Source organism: Pseudorasbora parva, chromosome 22, assembly GCF_024679245.1.
Source record: "Pseudorasbora parva isolate DD20220531a chromosome 22, ASM2467924v1, whole genome shotgun sequence".
Lineage (NCBI taxonomy): Eukaryota > Metazoa > Chordata > Actinopteri > Cypriniformes > Gobionidae > Pseudorasbora > Pseudorasbora parva.
In genome coordinates, this window is record NC_090193.1 from 34,774,671 (window position 1) to 34,791,492 (window position 16,822).

At 38.6% G+C, this 16,822-nt stretch overlaps 1 protein-coding gene across 4 annotated transcripts; it reads left to right on the forward strand.

Moving 5' to 3' along the window:
- Positions 1-351: 351 nt before the first annotated feature.
- Positions 352-16,354, forward strand: kif17 (kinesin family member 17). 4 transcript variants are annotated; one of them, XM_067431152.1, is made up of 15 exons: positions 352-485; positions 587-848; positions 3,079-3,225; positions 3,445-3,546; positions 3,628-3,817; positions 3,909-4,361; positions 4,445-4,545; positions 6,780-6,936; positions 7,028-7,119; positions 8,184-8,299; positions 8,813-9,041; positions 10,665-10,923; positions 11,147-11,226; positions 15,403-15,529; positions 15,826-16,354. In XM_067431152.1, exons 2-15 carry the CDS (start codon positions 618-620, stop codon positions 16,011-16,013), a joined length of 2,472 nt encoding a protein of 823 aa, XP_067287253.1. In that variant the 5' UTR covers positions 352-485; positions 587-617; the 3' UTR covers positions 16,014-16,354. The 4 variants fall into 4 exon arrangements, with proteins under 4 accessions (XP_067287253.1, XP_067287254.1, XP_067287256.1 ...); XM_067431153.1 differs by having other exon boundaries at positions 366-485; positions 590-848; XM_067431155.1 differs by having other exon boundaries at positions 439-481; positions 590-848.
- Positions 16,355-16,822: the final 468 nt, after the last annotated feature.

The window sequence follows — 16,822 nt, forward strand, 5'->3', positions numbered from 1 at the left end:
ATGCAGCTTTGATAAGCATAAGAGACCTCTTTCAAAACCAGGAAAATGTTTTTAAACGTTTGCTTCATTATTTTACACGAACATATAGGCGTGTTTTCATTTTTTTTCTTGACTTAATCCATACTTACTGTAAAACTGTAATAATATATCATTAATATATTTAACTTGTGAAATGATAATATTAGTTGACATTTAGTAATTTATGGTTTGTTAATCAAAGTAATGGTCCTACTGGTCCTAAAAACATTCGTTTTTTAACAAAATATATGAAAAAACACAAACCTATTAATACATGCTGTATTTATTACATTTTATGAAAATCGACAGCATTCTGTACGCATGTCACTGGGGGCGCTTTGAAGTTTGGAGTTGCTAGGCAACGACGAACGCCTCAGCAAGAGAAACACGCTGCTTTATTTAATGTCGCGAACCGCAGCCTGACCTCAAACTGGCCTCTACGGAACCTGGACCGGATGACAGTGTTCGTAAGCGTTTTATCTAATATCAGAAGAGCTCCTTGTCTTCATGAGATGACCATGCCACATTGCGGTCTGATCTTTAGAGTGACATTTACATTTCTGTTCAGCAGATAAGCAGCGACCACATCATCCGTCCAGATGGCATCCGAATCCGTGAAGGTGGTCGTCAGATGTCGACCTCTGAACGACAGAGAGAAGGCGCTGAACTGTAAGATGGTGGTTTCCATTGACAGCAGTCACTGTCAGTGTTTCATTGAGAAACCTGGAGCCTCAGAAGAGCCGCCCAAACAATTCACGTTTGATGGGACTTATTATATAAACCATTCCACTGAGGAGATCTACAACGAAATCGCATATCCTCTGGTAGAGGTAATATAATTTGTGTGTGTGTGTGTGTGTGTGTGTGTGTGTGTGTGGTGGCCGGTCAGTGTGACAGCTAGATCTTCTATAGGGCCAATCACCTTCCAGTGTCCATGCCCATAGATATGGGTTATCTGAAACCTGTTGTTCCTTATCTGAAACAGAACACCATATAGTTTAAATTAGTCACGGAAGTAACCTACAGCCCTTCCTTCAATTGATTATTTACTAGAAGCATGTGTAAGTAGGGCCATTTAGACTATTCAGATCTGTCCGTCTGTCCGTCCAATCAAGCACTATGAATGTAGCCTAGAAATCTAGACGCACCCTAAAATCTAATCTGCCGCGAGTGTCCTCTAGCAACTCTCAATATACTTCTGAGCTGTAAAAACCACTCTGGTCAGGCCAATCACATCATGTGTAGAGTCGGTGGGCGGGCTTAACATAATGACGGCAGAGTTGCATGCTACTTGAAAATAAAGAATCTGGCGATTGGCGGTCTTTCGAATCGGCTTTGACTGCGACTCTGGAAGACTTGGAGTTTTCTCTGAGAAAAGAACAAAGAAAGGCACTGAAGTCATTCTTAAAAAGAGAAGATGTGTTCGGAGTTTTGCTGAACGGATACGGCGAAAGTTTAATCTATCAACTAGCTCCGCTTCACCTTTGTTGCTCTGGTTGGTTGTAGCGCTATCCTATCGTGTGCAAAGGGAGTTTGAAAGACAACCGTTTATCCCGCCCCTCGGATTGAGCCCTGTCAATGGTGAGTTTCCAGACCAAACATCTGGATGTGGGTCTGCCTTGTCAGGCTACTATGCATGCAGATGCTTCTACAAACATTTGTGAAAGAATAGGTCGCTTTCAGGAGGTCAGTGAATTCAAGCACAGTACCGTGATATATTGCCATGTGCAATTAGTCCATTCCTGAAATGTCCTCACTTCTAAATATTCCACTTTGTTAACCGGTAGTGGTATATAATAACAAAGTGGACGCAATTGGGAACAACAGCAACTGAGCCACGAAGTGGTTGGCCACATAAAATCATAGAGCAGGGTCAGCGCATGCTGAGGCATACAGTGCGCAAAAGTCTGCAACTTTCTGAGAGCTTCATGGAATAGGTTTCCATGTCCGAGCAGCTGCATCCAAGCCTTACATCACAAAGGACAAAGCATTGGCTGCAGTGATGTAAAGCACGCAGCCACTGGACTCTAGAGCAGTGGAGACGTGTTCTCTGTAGAGATTAATCACACTTCTCTGTCTGGCAATCTGATGGATGAGTCTGGGTTTGACGGTTGCCAGGAAAATTTGCTTGACTGTATTGTACCAGGTGTAAAGTGTGTGTGTGTGTGTGTGTGTGTGTGTGTGTGTGTGTGTGTGTGTGTGTGTGTGAGCCTGTTTATGTGGTTTATGAGGACACAAATTTGTATAACTACATGGGTATTACACTGGTATTACTCTAAAAATGTGGTTTATGAGGACATATCAAATGTCCTCATAATTCAAATGGCCTTAAAAATATACTAAATGATGTTTTTTTGATAAAGTAAAAATGCAGAATGTTTCCTGTGATGGGTAGGTTTAGAGGCAGGGGCAGTGTAAGGGGATAGAAAATACGGTTTGTACAGTATAAAAACCATTACGCCTATGGAGAGTCCCTGTAAACCACATAGACCAACATGTGTGTGTATGTGTGTGTGTTATAGTGTGGGGTTGTTTTTCAGGGGTTGGGCTTGGTCCCCGCCACTTAGTTCCAGTGAAAGGAACCCTTATTAATGCTTTAGCACATCAAGACATTTTGGACAATTTCATGCTCCCAACTTTGTGGGAACAAACTTCCTGTTCCCATTTGGTGTGGAGGAATTTGACTGGCCTGCACAGAGTCCTGACCTCCACCTGACAGAACATCTTTGGGATGAATTAGAGCGGAGACTGTGAGACAGGACTTCAAATCAAAACATCAGTGTCTTACCTCACAAATGTGCTTTTAGAAGAATGGTGAAAAATTCCCATAAACACACTCCTAAACCTTGTGGAAAGTCTTCCCAGAAGAGTTGAAGCTGTTATAGCTGCAAAGAGTGGGACAACATCCTAAACCCTACAGATTAAGAATGGGATGTCATTAAAGTTAATGTGCATGTAAAGGCAGACTTCCCAAAACTTTTGGCAATATGTATGTCTGTCTATCTTTCTTATGTTTTTACATCATGTACTATTCTTTGTCAAATATTATTTTTCAAACAGGGTGTAACGGAAGGCTACAATGGGACAATTTTTGCTTATGGACAAACAGGAAGTGGCAAGTCGTTCACTATGCAAGGTGTTCTAGATCCTCCTTCCCAGAGGGGAATCATCCCTAGAGCTTTTGAGCACATCTTTGAGACAATCCAGGTAACCAATTTGCATATTGTGAGTTTTATATAGACAGGATACCATCGTAGTATAAAACCTAATATTCACTGCTGTATAGTATTCAATATGAATGACAAAGTAAAATATCATTAATGCACTACCATTCCAAAGTGTGTGGTCTGTAAGATGTTTAGAGCTGAAATATATTCATTGTAATAAAGTTTTAAAGTGACATTTAACCTGAACTTTACTATAAAGTGTGCAGAGAACACAAAATTCCTTGTACGGGCATCTTACCTGGAAATTTACAAGGAGGAAATCAGAGATCTTTTGGCAAAAGACACCAAACAGAAGATGGAAGTACGTCTCTTCAATGATCACCCATAGCTCATTATATTAGCTTACAAAGACTGAGTGTCTCAATGCTGTGTGTGTTTAAAGCTGAAGGAGCATCCTGAGCGTGGTGTGTATGTACGGGATCTGTCCATGCATATGGTGCACAGCGTCGGGGAATGTGAGCGGATCATGGATCAGGGCTGGAGGAATCGCTCTGTGGGATACACACTCATGAACAAAGATTCATCTCGATCGCACTCTATATTCACCATTCACCTGGAGATCTGCAACACAGGTTTGTCTCAATCACATTTTTTTCTGCATCAATAAATGTATATGCATGAATGAATTTATATAAAACATCTGTAATCTTCATATGAATTTAGATGGTGCAGGCGAAGAACATCTGCGTGCTGGAAAGCTCAATCTGGTGGACCTTGCAGGAAGTGAACGCCAGTCGAAAACCGGTGCTACTGGAGATCGCCTTCAAGAAGCCACCAAGATCAACTTGTCCCTTTCAGCCCTTGGCAATGTTATATCTGCGTTGGTGGATGGTCGTTCAAAGCACGTCCCGTATCGTGATTCCAAGCTCACTCGTTTGCTTCAGGACTCTCTTGGCGGAAACACACGTACCCTGATGGTAGCCTGTCTCTCACCTGCCGACAACAATTACGAAGAGAGCATCAGTACTCTACGCTACGCCAACCGCGCCAAGAGCATCCAAAACCGTCCGCGCATCAACGAGGACCCAAAAGATGCCCTCCTGCGCGAGTATCAGGAGGAAATCAAGAAGTTGCGGGCGTTAATCTCTGGGCAGCTGGGGTCTTCCAACATCAGCTGTAAGAGAAACACCATTTGTGTAAACGTGTATCTCTTTGAATAGTGAAAGAGCGCATTTTGACTTATTTTTTTCTGTTAACAGCACTTTTGGCGGGTCAGAAGTCAGGAGATTCTCAAGCTGTTCTGTCGCGACCCCAGAGCAATACATCAGAGAGCGAAGCAGAGAAAGACAGGATAAAAGAGGTGTGTACAGATATAAAACCCTCATTGTCTATCCATTGAAAGCCTATGCAACTCTTGTGAACTATTTTGTAAATAAAGTGGTAAATTGTTATTTTGCGCAAACAAAACACTGTCTTCGCTTCATAAAATGAATGTTTAACAAATGGATTCTCATGGATTACTTTAATGATTGATGAAATTGGTAGTTGGAGGGACAGGACTTCATTTTATGTTCTGAAGGTGAACTTATGGGTTTGGAATGACACGCGGGTGAGCAAATGATAGCAGAATTTTCTGGGTGAACTAAACTTTTTAAGTTGTTTCCACACTAGGACAAGGCCTTCACCTCAAAAAATGAAGGATTTTTGAGGTAACTTTAAATTTTATCCCGTTCTTCGCGATTCCATCTTTCAAACTTTAGTTAGTGTGTAATGTTGCTGTTAGAGCATAAATAATACCTGTAAAATTATAAAGCTCAAAGTTCAATGCCAAGTGAGATATTTTATTTAGCAGAAGTTCCCTTTCAAAGCCTACAGCGAACGGCCGGTTTGGACTACAGCAGGAAGTGCAGGGATGTAATGACGTCACTAGAGCAGTTTGTTGACTAACCCTCCGCCCACAAGAACGCAAAATAGGGGGCGTGGTCTTGTTGCTCCCACGTGGAGAAGAGCGCGCATTCAGCGCTTGCATCTCCCCGTTATGGTAAGAGGCGGGACCTTTCCGGGCAAAGTGCGCTAAGCTGCTGTCCAATCACAACACGGGAAGCACTGGCCCAATCAGAACTCGTTACGTGTTTCTGAAGGAGGGACTTCATAGAACAAGGAAATCATCAGGCCGTTTTTAGGACAGAGGAAACAGCAGTGTATATTGTGTGAAAAATACAGTTTTTTTACACGCAAAACATGAACTCATGTTATATTGCACACTGTAAACATAATGAAAGCTTCGAAAACACGCAAAGAACGGGACCTTTAATATGCTGATTGGTTTTCTCATTGTCGATAGAAATAATTAAACACTATAGGCTTCAACATACTCCGCAAGAACAGAGAAAAAAGTTCTCGCTCCCACGGCTGCGAGAACAAAATGACGTCATTTTGTTCTCGCAGCCCTGGTTTGGGAGTTCTCGCAGCTTGTTCTCGACACATCGCCTGAGCAGAACTTTTTTTCTTGCGGGTGTCCGAGAACTATTGTGTGATTGGTCAGACATTTAAAGTGGTCGTGGTTAATGCAGAGAAACGCAGATGATCGGCACCTGCTTTTCTCGTGAAGTATGAAATGTTCTGGCCATAACGAACTTTGTTCTTGTTCTTGCCACCTCGAGAAAACAAACTAATTTCTTTGTTCTTGCAGAGTATGTTCCAAGCTTAAAGGGCAATACCCAGGGCAAAAACTATAAAGATAACCATGAATATATAGTTCTAAAAAACATTCTCAAAATAGAGTTCACATGACTGCACAGAGAACAATATTGTTGAAAGCTCTTTCCGAGCATTTTTTTCCAGCTGATGAACTATAAAAAAACAATAAAAGCAGCAGACAAGCATGTGCATAGAATAAACAGAACAATATAGTCTGCTGGTGTGGACACTAATAGTTATTTTATAGTTATCGTTCTTGGTGTGAACGGGACTTAACTTATCCATTGTTTGCAATTTTTTTTCCTGTAGAGCAGGGGTCCCTAAACTCGGTGGGGTCCTGCAGAGTTTAGCTCCAACCCTAATCAAGCACAGCTGAAACACCTAATGGTAAATGGTAAATGGACTGCATTTATATAGTGCTTTTAACAGACCCTATGGCCATCCAAAGCGCTTTAAATTTTTGCCTCACATTCACCCATTCATACACCGACGGCGATGTCAGCCATGTAAGGCACCATCCAGCTCGTCGGGAGCAGCTGGGGTTAGGTGTCTTGCTCAAGGACACCTCGACACTTGGTCAGTTGGAACCAGGGATCGAACCACCAACCTTTCGGTTTGTAGACAATCTACATGAGCCACTGCTGCCCGCCCGCCTGCCCGCTAATCAATGCCTTTATAGGACCTAGTAAGACATTGATTAGCTGGTTTAGGTCTGTTTGATTGGGGTTGGAGCAAAACTCTGCAGGATAGCAGCCCTCCAGGACCGAGTCTGGGGATCACTGCTGTAGAGCATGGCACTAGCATTGCCAAGGTTATGGGTTCAATTCCCACAGAAAGTTGCTTTGATAAAAGTGTCTGCCAAATTCATAAATGCACATGTAAATCTAATTTTAGGAATATGAGAAGAAACTCGCGAGGCTGCAGGCAGAGTATAATGCTGAACAAGAGTCCAAAGTCAAACTCCAGGAGGACATTGCTGCCTTGAGAACGTCATACGAGACCAGACTCTCTTCTCTGGAGTGGTCCAGAGCTAGTCGAACACACACCACTGGTAATGTTAAAACTAGTTTTCTTTAGGTACAAATTTAGGTGCTATATCATCTTAATCTGGTCGAATATTCTTGTGATCTCTTCTTAAACAGGTGACCCTTGTGTGGACCATCCTAAAGAAGAGCCCATCACTGCACCTGTGGCTACACAAGAACAGGCAAATGTTGACCACAGTGTACCCGAGGTGCTTTGATTTAGCCTAAAACTAGGTTTGAGTAGTCCAGTCAAGTCAAATGTATTTATATGGCATTTATCACAAAACGCATTGTTTGAAAGCAGCTTTACAGAAAATCATGATGTTCGTGCTTAGAATATCTCAATATCTTTATGCCTTATAGTCACATTTAGCATATTAGAGCTGGCCGATAATACATTATACATACACATGTACATAATACTTTTAGCGAAAATACCAACAATCAAGCAGTTGAGATGCTCTAGTACAGGGGTGTCCAAACTCAGTCCTGTAGAGTTTAGCTCCAACTGGCCTCAACTTACCTGCCTGGAAGTTTCTAGTATGCCAAGTTAGACCTTGATTAGCTGGTTCAGGTGTTTAATTTCGGTTCAAGCTGAAATCTGCGGGACATTGGCTCTCCAGGAGCAGGATTGGATACTAATGTAGAAGAAGAGGTGTTAGTGTGACCAGCAGGGGGCGCTCACCCTGTGGTCTGTGTAGGTCCTAACACCCCAGTATAGTGATGGGGACACTATACTGTCAAAGAGCACCGTCCTTCGGCTGAGACGTTTACCGAGGTCCTGACGGAAAATAAGTAGGGTATGACCCTGGCCAGATTTGTCCATTAGCCTCTGTCCATCATCTAATCCCCATATATAATTGGCTTCATCATTCTGTTTCCTCTCCACCAATCAGCTGGTGTGTAGTGAGCGTTCTGTCACAAAATGGCTGCCGTCACATCATCCAGCTTGATGCTGCACATTGGTGGTGGTTGCGGAGATTCTCCCCCCCATGCAAGAGCTGGGCAATATTCCAGTTACATTTAGTGACAAAATAAAAAAAAAATCTGGCTATTTGCTGTACAGTATATATATCACTATATATGAGTGTATGTGAATAAAGTTTGAGATAATATAACTTTATATATAGAGCTGTGTGAAAATACAATGTACATTTTTGTGACAATATAAACAATCGTGCAGCAGAGTAGGCCTTGCAAATGTTTCAAATTGAATTTTTTTTTCCCCAGTTATTTTTAATCTCACAAATGTAAATGACTCTTGTTTGTGTAGGAGAGTGTAGGATTTGTTTCTGCCAGTGTTCAAGGAGCCTGTGGTGAGGGTTCGGTGTTAGATACAGTTGTGGTTGCCATACCAGCTCAACTGGACCAGAAGCATGTTTTGGAAAGGTGAGATCCTCAGATTTGAGCAAATGCTGTGCTAATAACATACTGCACACAGGCACCAAAAAGTATTTGAACGCTTAATTTATGAATGTCATTGCATTAGAACAAAACATCACTGTGTACTAAATGCTAAAATGCTCAGGGTGCAGTTCACAACCTCGCCACTGGAATCGCTAAAATCACACACTGCTTTAAATGCTTGAGCTCTTTAAAGCGGGTGGATTCTGATTGGCTGTCAATGCTTTTATCATTCATCAGCTGGAAAATATTGTTCTGAAAGTGATTCCAGCGATGTGCTATTATAGTTGTGGTGTGTACTCTGCAAAAGATTTTTTGATTTAGAGTGAGTTTTAGAATTTAGTTTATTACTATTGTTATCGCCCTTGGTGTGAACCTTTAAGATGAAAGGATAATTAATTATCAGGATGGTAATAGCTCTAGACATTGATATAAAGAGGATCAATATGGAGCGAATGAACTTAAATGCTGCCTCTGTTATATTTTGTTGGCCTTAAGGTTGCAGCAGCTGGAGCAGGAGTTTGTGGGTGGAGAGCAGGTGAGGAACGAGGAACTGAAGCAGAGACACAGACAGAGGAAGACTCTGGCTGACCAGAGGAAGAAGCAGCTAATCGAAGCTCTGAGCCAGAGCAGTGAGGAGAGTGACAGCGTGCTGCTGAACGTGTACGATTCCATCCAGGAGGAAGTTCATGCCAAGAGCAGACACCTGGAGAACACACAGAAGAAGGTTAGAGCTTTTAGTACTATATATATATATATATATATATATATATATATATATATATATATATATATATATATATATATATACAGTCTTGTTCAAAATAATAGCAGTACAATGTGACTAACCAGAATAATCAAGGTTTTTAGTATATTTTTTTATTGCTACGTGGCAAACAAGTTACCAGTAGGTTCAGTAGATTCTCAGAAAACAAACAAGACCCAGCATTCATGATATGCACGCTCTTAAGGCTGTGCAATTGGGCAATTAGTTGAAAGGGGTGTGTTCAAAAAAATAGCAGTGTCTACCTTTGACTGTACAAACTCAAAACTATTTTGTACAAACATTTTTTTTCTTTCTGGGATTTAGCAATCCTGTGAATCACTAAACTAATATTTAGTTGTATGACCACAGTTAAATAAAAAATTTAATCTTGAGACAATATTTTGTGTCTAATAATTATTTATTTGAGACTCGTAGCCGTGTAATAAGCGGGATAATGTACACCCAGCCGGTTTTTATCGCAGAATAAACCCCTTCAGAGTGATGTAAGACCCCTCCGCTTCGCGTCGGGGTCCTGATCACTCTGTCGGGGTTTATTCTGCGATAACAACCGGCTGGGTGTACATTATCCCTTACATAATGCGTTGGCATAAAAAAGGAAATTTACTTTTGATACTTAAGTACTTTTGAAAACAAATACTTCTGTACTTTTACTTAAGTACAAATCTGTTTTTACAACTTTCACTTGTAACGGAGTAATATTTGACCAGTAGTACTTTTGTACAGTTTTGTACTTTGTCCACCTCTGCATATTTTATACATAAATATTAAAAAAATCTTAAATATGCGTATGTGTGTGTATATATATATATGTGTGACCTAACTTCATATATATATATATATATATATATATATATATATATATATATATATATATATATATATATATATATATATATATATATATATATATATATATATATATATATATATATATATATATATATATATACCATATAAATCGTTACTATCACTTTTTATCAATTTAACACATCCTTGCTGAAGAAAAGAAATAAAAAAGAAATACTGGTTAGATGCTGTTTTTTTTATTTAAAAAATCCTAAAATATATATCACAGGTTATAAAAAATATTAAGCTGCACAACTGTTTCCAATATTGATAATAAATCAGCATATTAGAATGCTTTCTAAACAGTCAAGACTGGAGTAATGATGCTGAAAATTCAGCTTTGCATCACAGAAATAAATTATATTTTAAAGTATATTAAAATAGAAAACCATAATTTTAAAAATAAAATATTTCAGAACATTGCTGTTTTTTTCCCTGTATTTCTGATCAACTAAATACAGACTTGATGAGCATGAGACTTCTTTCAAAAACAATAGTAAATTATGCTTTTAAACTTTTGACCGGTACTATATGTGTGTGTACAGGGTTAATTATTGTGGTTTTAAATTGTAAATGTACAGGAGCTATGATAATGTAGAGCATGTAAAGCTTATTGTTTTTGTCTCAACTTCTAGATTATATTTCTATTTTCGCCATTGAGATGAAACTTTAGAACCAATGAAAAAAGGTTCAACCATCTGTTTATATAATGAACAGCTGAAAGCTGCCAAGTTGGAGATCAGGGATCTTCAGGCAGAGTTTGAGATGGAGAGAGATGATTATCTGGCCACCATCCGTCGTCTGGAGCGGGAAGGCCAGCTCCTTCAAGGAATCTTGGAGCGCATGGCGCCCCTGGTGCGAAGGGACTGTAACTACAGCAACCTGGATCGGCTGCGGAAGGAGGCAGTGTGGGATGAAGAGGGAGGGACCTGGAGGCTGCCAGAGGTTGTTGTGCAGAAAACAATCTTACCTGCAGGTGAAGTGCTGTACTATGAAATTCAGTGTGAGAAATACTAGTTTCTAAGGGGATCGTGGAACATTCAAAATAATATCATGTTCCGAACCAAAGTTGATTCAAAACATTCAAATGCATATCCATAAATGTGCAGGTGCACAAAAAAGCTGATGTTTCATTCAGTTGCTTGCGTGATTTAAAGGTAAATATTCTACATTATTCTGTCTCTCTTCTTTTTCTACAGTGCCTTCTTCAGGTGCCATTGCCCCTGGCAGACTTTCAGCACGCAGGAATTCTGCCTCAGACCTTGCCGAACCTTTTGTGGTATTTAGTCTTAACTTAAATTAACGCCATTCAAACATGACTTTTGACATTTATACACAGATACAAATGAAAAGATAAACCAACACCCTATTCATGTCCCACATTCAACAATGGGGTTTTACACTTGAAATTGCTTGCTGATGATCATTTAGACCTGGGGCTTTTCTTTGTACCTCGCTTAATACATCTGAGATGATTTGACAGATCCCAGATCTTTTAATCGTGATAACTGATCTCTGGCTAATTTGGTTCTTTAAACGAATTTGCAGATTGGATTAAAATATCTGGATTAAGTTATCTGAGATCACTGCTCGTGCCTGTGTTCCCTGAAGAGAGCAGATGCATCGATACTCTAAACCCAAGATCAGCAATGCAGCGATTGGCTGGTGTCAAGACAACGTAATGACATCATATAATTAAAAAAAGCCACCTGGCAAAAATCTTGTCAATGGAAAAAAGAAAGAAAAAAAAACACAAATTTCTGGACCTGTATAAGAAAACAGACAAACGACCAAACCAAACGTTTTGATGAACATGATTCCCAATGATATTCACCGTTTTATAATATTAGTACACACTTTCCATTTTTATTTCAATGTCATAATTTATTTTTTAATTCAATTTGAAGCAGATTTGTTATGTGACAGTATTAATTAAAGTTTCTTAATGGTCAAGATCAAATGATCTGCATCTCTTGCGCTGCATCAAGGCACTCCCATAATATCCGTCATCACTCAAATTAATGCACAACGAAGATTAGCTGCACAATGTGTGTAATACAACTAAAAAGTAATTATTCCATCACAATTCACAAATAAATCTCTCAATCAAGTGATTGTGTCTATATTATTATACGTACACTTTACACAACATTAAAATATTATTTTCAAATAAACTTTTATATTTATTATTATTTTAAATTATTATTGCCCTTGGTTCAGTAATGAAGTTTTGTAATAAAGTAGCAGTGGCTGGGACTGAGATTTTAAGTATCACCTCAAGATGCAATCTAATCCTGTTTACATGAAATAAGCTCCCGAGCAGGTTTAAAGTAACGGACCTGTTGCTATGACAGCAAGTCCAGGATGAACTTCGAAGAACCAAACAATCCGAGATCAAGTCAAATCGTCAACAGTCAAATCCAGCTAACTGCTGATTGAAGCAATCCTGTACTCCACTACATTTCTATCTAGGTCGAAAGTCGTTTCTGTAGCTCTGAAAGTCGGTGGATGATTTTTTTTTCCTTCTTTAAAAGTTTTTTTTGTTGTTGTTGCTGCTGCAGACAGTCTATCAGGAGTCTCTCTTATAAGGTCATATACATTTTCCTAACTTTCCTTGAACACTGATCAGTTCATAGCAAAATGGAACGTAGGCGCAGTGTGTGCCCCCATAGCCATACTTTGAAAGTATGTTTCAGTAAAATAATCAAAATCAACATTAGTTTAGTTGGCATACACTTGATGCATGTCTTATAGAATATTAAAAATATAAACGTCTGGGAGAAAGAGAAGAGTAAAGTTGGGAGCGTGTATTGGATCTGTGCATTCGGCCTTAAAGTGACAGCAGCTTTGTAAAGAGCTTTGTAACTTAATATACAAGTATTAAAAATGAGTTTAAGGTAGTTGTATGCTAGTATGTCAGATGGAGCATCACTGACTGGCTTAAACCATGATGGCATAATGTGCATTTATACAACATTATTACACAGCTCTGTGAAATACTTGATTCTGATTGGTCAATCGTGCATTCCATCGGTATGTTATTTCCAGATAACACCCGCTCATACGGGTACTACGAGTTATCTTGACCGGTACTACTTCTATGCTTAATGCTGGCGCCATCTTGTGGCTTAAACAGTCGTGGGTTACAATGGAAGACATCAAGGCAGGTTTCCTTTATAAAGTTTTTAATATAGATCTTTTTCTTACACAAACGCATCGATTCGAATCAGAAGGCTCTATTAACCCATCGGAGCCGTGTGGAGCACGTTATTTGACGGACAGCTGCATTTTTTATGGACTTTAAACACAACTACAACAACTGCTGGGATTAATGTTAGCCTGGACTTTTTAAATATAACTCCGATTGTATTTGTCTGAAAGAAGAATGTCATACACCTACGATAACTTGAGGGTGAGTAAATCATAGGCATGGTTTCATTTTTGGGTGAACCAACCCTTTCAGCATTCATTTTCAACATTTAGCAAGGGCATATGGCAAATCTTCAGCAATAGATAAAGGCTTAAAGCAGGTTAGAACTGTTTTCCTTCGCGGAAGCTTTGTGTAAGAGCTAATAAAATATTTAATCTCGAGACAATATTTTGTGTCTAATAATTATTTATTTGAGACTAGTAGCAGGTGTCCGCTCCGCTTCGCGTCGGGGTCCTGATCACTCTGTCGGGGTTTATTCTGCGATAACAACCGGCTGGGTGTACATTATCCCTTACATAATGCGTTGGCATAAAAAAGGAAATTTACTTTTGATACTTAAGTACTTTTGAAAACAAATACTTCTGTATTTTTACTTAAGTACAAATCTGTTTTTACAACTTTCACTTGTAACGGAGTAATATTTGACTAGTAGTACTTTTGTACAGTTTTGTACTTTGTCCACCTCTGCATATTTTATACATAAATATTAAAAAAATCTTAAATATGCGTATGTGTGTGTATATATATATATATATATATATATATATATATATATATATATATATATATATATATATATATATATATATGTGTGACCTAACTTCATATATATATATATATATATATATATATATATATATATATATATATATATATATATATATATATATATATATATATATATATATATATATATATATACACATAATATTCATACACAGTACCCATATATTATGTAAACACAAACTTTTATTTTGGATGTGGATAATCGCAGCACTAATTTTTTTAATCAGTTTGACAGCACTAATTCAATAATAATATTGCCTTTTCATTACTTTAAGTAATATTTTTGCTTTGGCAATTTGAAATTGTGTACTGTTTTCCTGAAACCTGTTAAAAGTCTTTGTAACAAGTACAAAGCTCATGCATATTTAATGAGGCAAGCATTGTTTCGTTTGCGATTAGTTAACATTCTAGTTATGCAGATCACACTGTACAATCCAGGGCACTCTAAGGGGCCGTTCATACAGAACAAGTTTTTTCATTCCAATGCAGTCATTTTTCATAGTTTTTCTATGTAAACTGACCGTTGCACTTGCATCTTGCGTCCTTCGGATGAGGTCCTGACTCTGTGGTTATTAAAAATCCCAGGATGTCCTTTGTAAAAAGAGTACGGGTTTAAAGGTGCACCATGTAACTTCTCCGTCCGCTAGAGGGCGACTATTCAAAACTAAGGCGTAGTTTGATGACGCCAAGTTTGAGCTCAGAATCTTGGGACATTTGGTCTTCACCTCACAGCCGGTGGAAAAGAATCAGGATAGGACTCGGGCAGAAATCATGTTGATGGATGCGGTTACTAACGTTACTGTAGTATGAAGCAGAGCAGGACAAAACGTTGTGGAGCTGAGCAAGGCCGCTGGAGTGATTGAACGCAACACAATGCGAGCAGCGGGACTTTTATTATTGTGGGACAGTCGTCGGTGCCATTTCCGCTTTTCCGTTGGAAAAGTTGGAAACATTTAGGATATTGTAAGTACTCAACTGAACAAAATATAAAACACTGGCCTAGTGGTTTTTGTAAAATGTTACATAGTGCACCATTAACCCTGGCTTTCTGACCAAATTTGCCAATTGGCCTCCTTATCATCCCATATATATATAATATATTTGAATATTGGCTTCTTCACTTGCCCCTTTCCGCTAATAAGATTGTGTGTGGTGGGCTTTCTGGCACAATATGGCTGCCGTTGCATCATCTATGCTGGATCATGGATGTTGCACATTGGTGGTGGTTGAGGAGAATCCCCCTTCCATGTTAGGCGCATTGAGTGCAGAGAAAAGCTCTATATAAATGGGACAAAACATATTATTTATTCTTATTAATCTTAACCCAGTGTTAAAAGCAGCCATACCTGAGGTTTAAAAAGATGTTTACCCTTGGTTAAGTGTAGTGTGAAAAGTGTTTTAATCCTTACAGTATTACTTATAAATATGAAAAACTTCTCATAATCAAATGTCTTTTAGGAAGAAGAGGATGAGGATCGCTACAAGGAAATGTTGAAACGCAGTGATAGCCAACATATCGCCACTAACTACTTCAAGCCAAAACGGACGAGTCAGCTGTTGGCTGGAGACCTTATTAAAAACACAAGTAAGAAATTTGATATAGACCATTTTAGATTAACTCTCAGAATTTTTTTTAATTAAAAAGCTTGTCACTGGGGCATCTTTGTACTTTTTTCACACTTAAAAGGTGCATATTAGTACCTTAGAGTAGCAATATGTACGTTAAGGCACTACTATGAAACCTTTTGGGGTAAAAAAGGAACTAAGATGTCCTTTTAAGAGTACTGCCCCAGTGACAAGCTGTTCATGTTTCATATATTCATTTGTTTCTCTCATGCAACTGATATGCTTATAAATGTTGCCAATTACATTTTCTCACAGCAAACCATTCTGGTTCAGTTGGTAATGGTTCAGCCCACCAGACCTCCAGTGGATCCAGTTTGACTCCTATAACCGTGGAATCTCTCCTTCCACGCCCCTTTCGTTTGGAGTCCCTTGGAGTCCCACCTGCACACGGCAAAGTAAAACGCAAGAAGAGCAAGATGCTCATCCCAGCTGAGAGCAACTGACGAATCCCTTGTAAAGATATGAGGAGTGTCCAGAGCTTTATATATTTTCGGTTGCTATTATATTAACATGCTATTATTTCATATGTACATATATAGGGACATATTTGTATTGCTAATTAGTGCTTAATGACATACAGGGTAATTTTGTGACCTAACTACTTTTTAATTCTAAATGTCACATAATGGCATGCAAGCACTGCATAAAACATAGGAATTTTAACCAATACTACCTTAAGTAGAAATAATGCTACCTTGCTGCAGTGAATAATGCTGCAGTGTTTTATTTTGCACTGATGTTTCAGCACTGAAAACTCATGCTGCTGTCTGTATTATTAAATTATTATTTTTTTGTGAAAAACTGAATTTTTTTTCAAGTATCTAATAACTGGGAAACAATACAGGTCCTTCTAAAAAAATTAGCATATTGTGATAAAAGTTCATTATTTTCCATAATGTAATGATAAAAAATAAACTTTCATATATTTTAGATTCATTGCACACCAACTGAAATATTTCAGGTCTTTTATTGTTTTAATATTGATGATTTTGGCATTCAGCTCATGAAAACCCAAAATTCCTATCTCAAAAAATTAGCATATCATGAAAAGGTTCTCTAAACGAGCTATTAACCTAATCATCTGAATCAACTAATTAACTCTAAACACCTGCAAAAGATTCCTGAGGCTCTTAAAAACTCCCAGCCTGGTTCATTACTCAAAACCGCAATCATGGGTAAGACTGCCGACCTGACTGCTGTCCAGAAGGCCATCATTGACACCCTCAAGCGAGAGGGTAAGACACAGAAAGAA

What these genes read in the sequence shown, in the direction of transcription:
- kif17 (XM_067431152.1), top strand. Translation starts at nt 618, where the DNA reads ATGGCATCCGAATCCGTGAAGGTGGTCGTCAGATGTCGACCTCTGAAC. An exon ending in TAGTCGAACACACACCACTG is followed by an intron (nt 6,937 to 7,027) that starts GTAATGTTAAAA and finishes CTTCTTAAACAG; the next exon opens with GTGACCCTTGTGTGGACCAT. An exon ending in AGACCTTATTAAAAACACAA is followed by an intron (nt 15,530 to 15,825) that starts GTAAGAAATTTG and finishes ATTTTCTCACAG; the next exon opens with CAAACCATTCTGGTTCAGTT.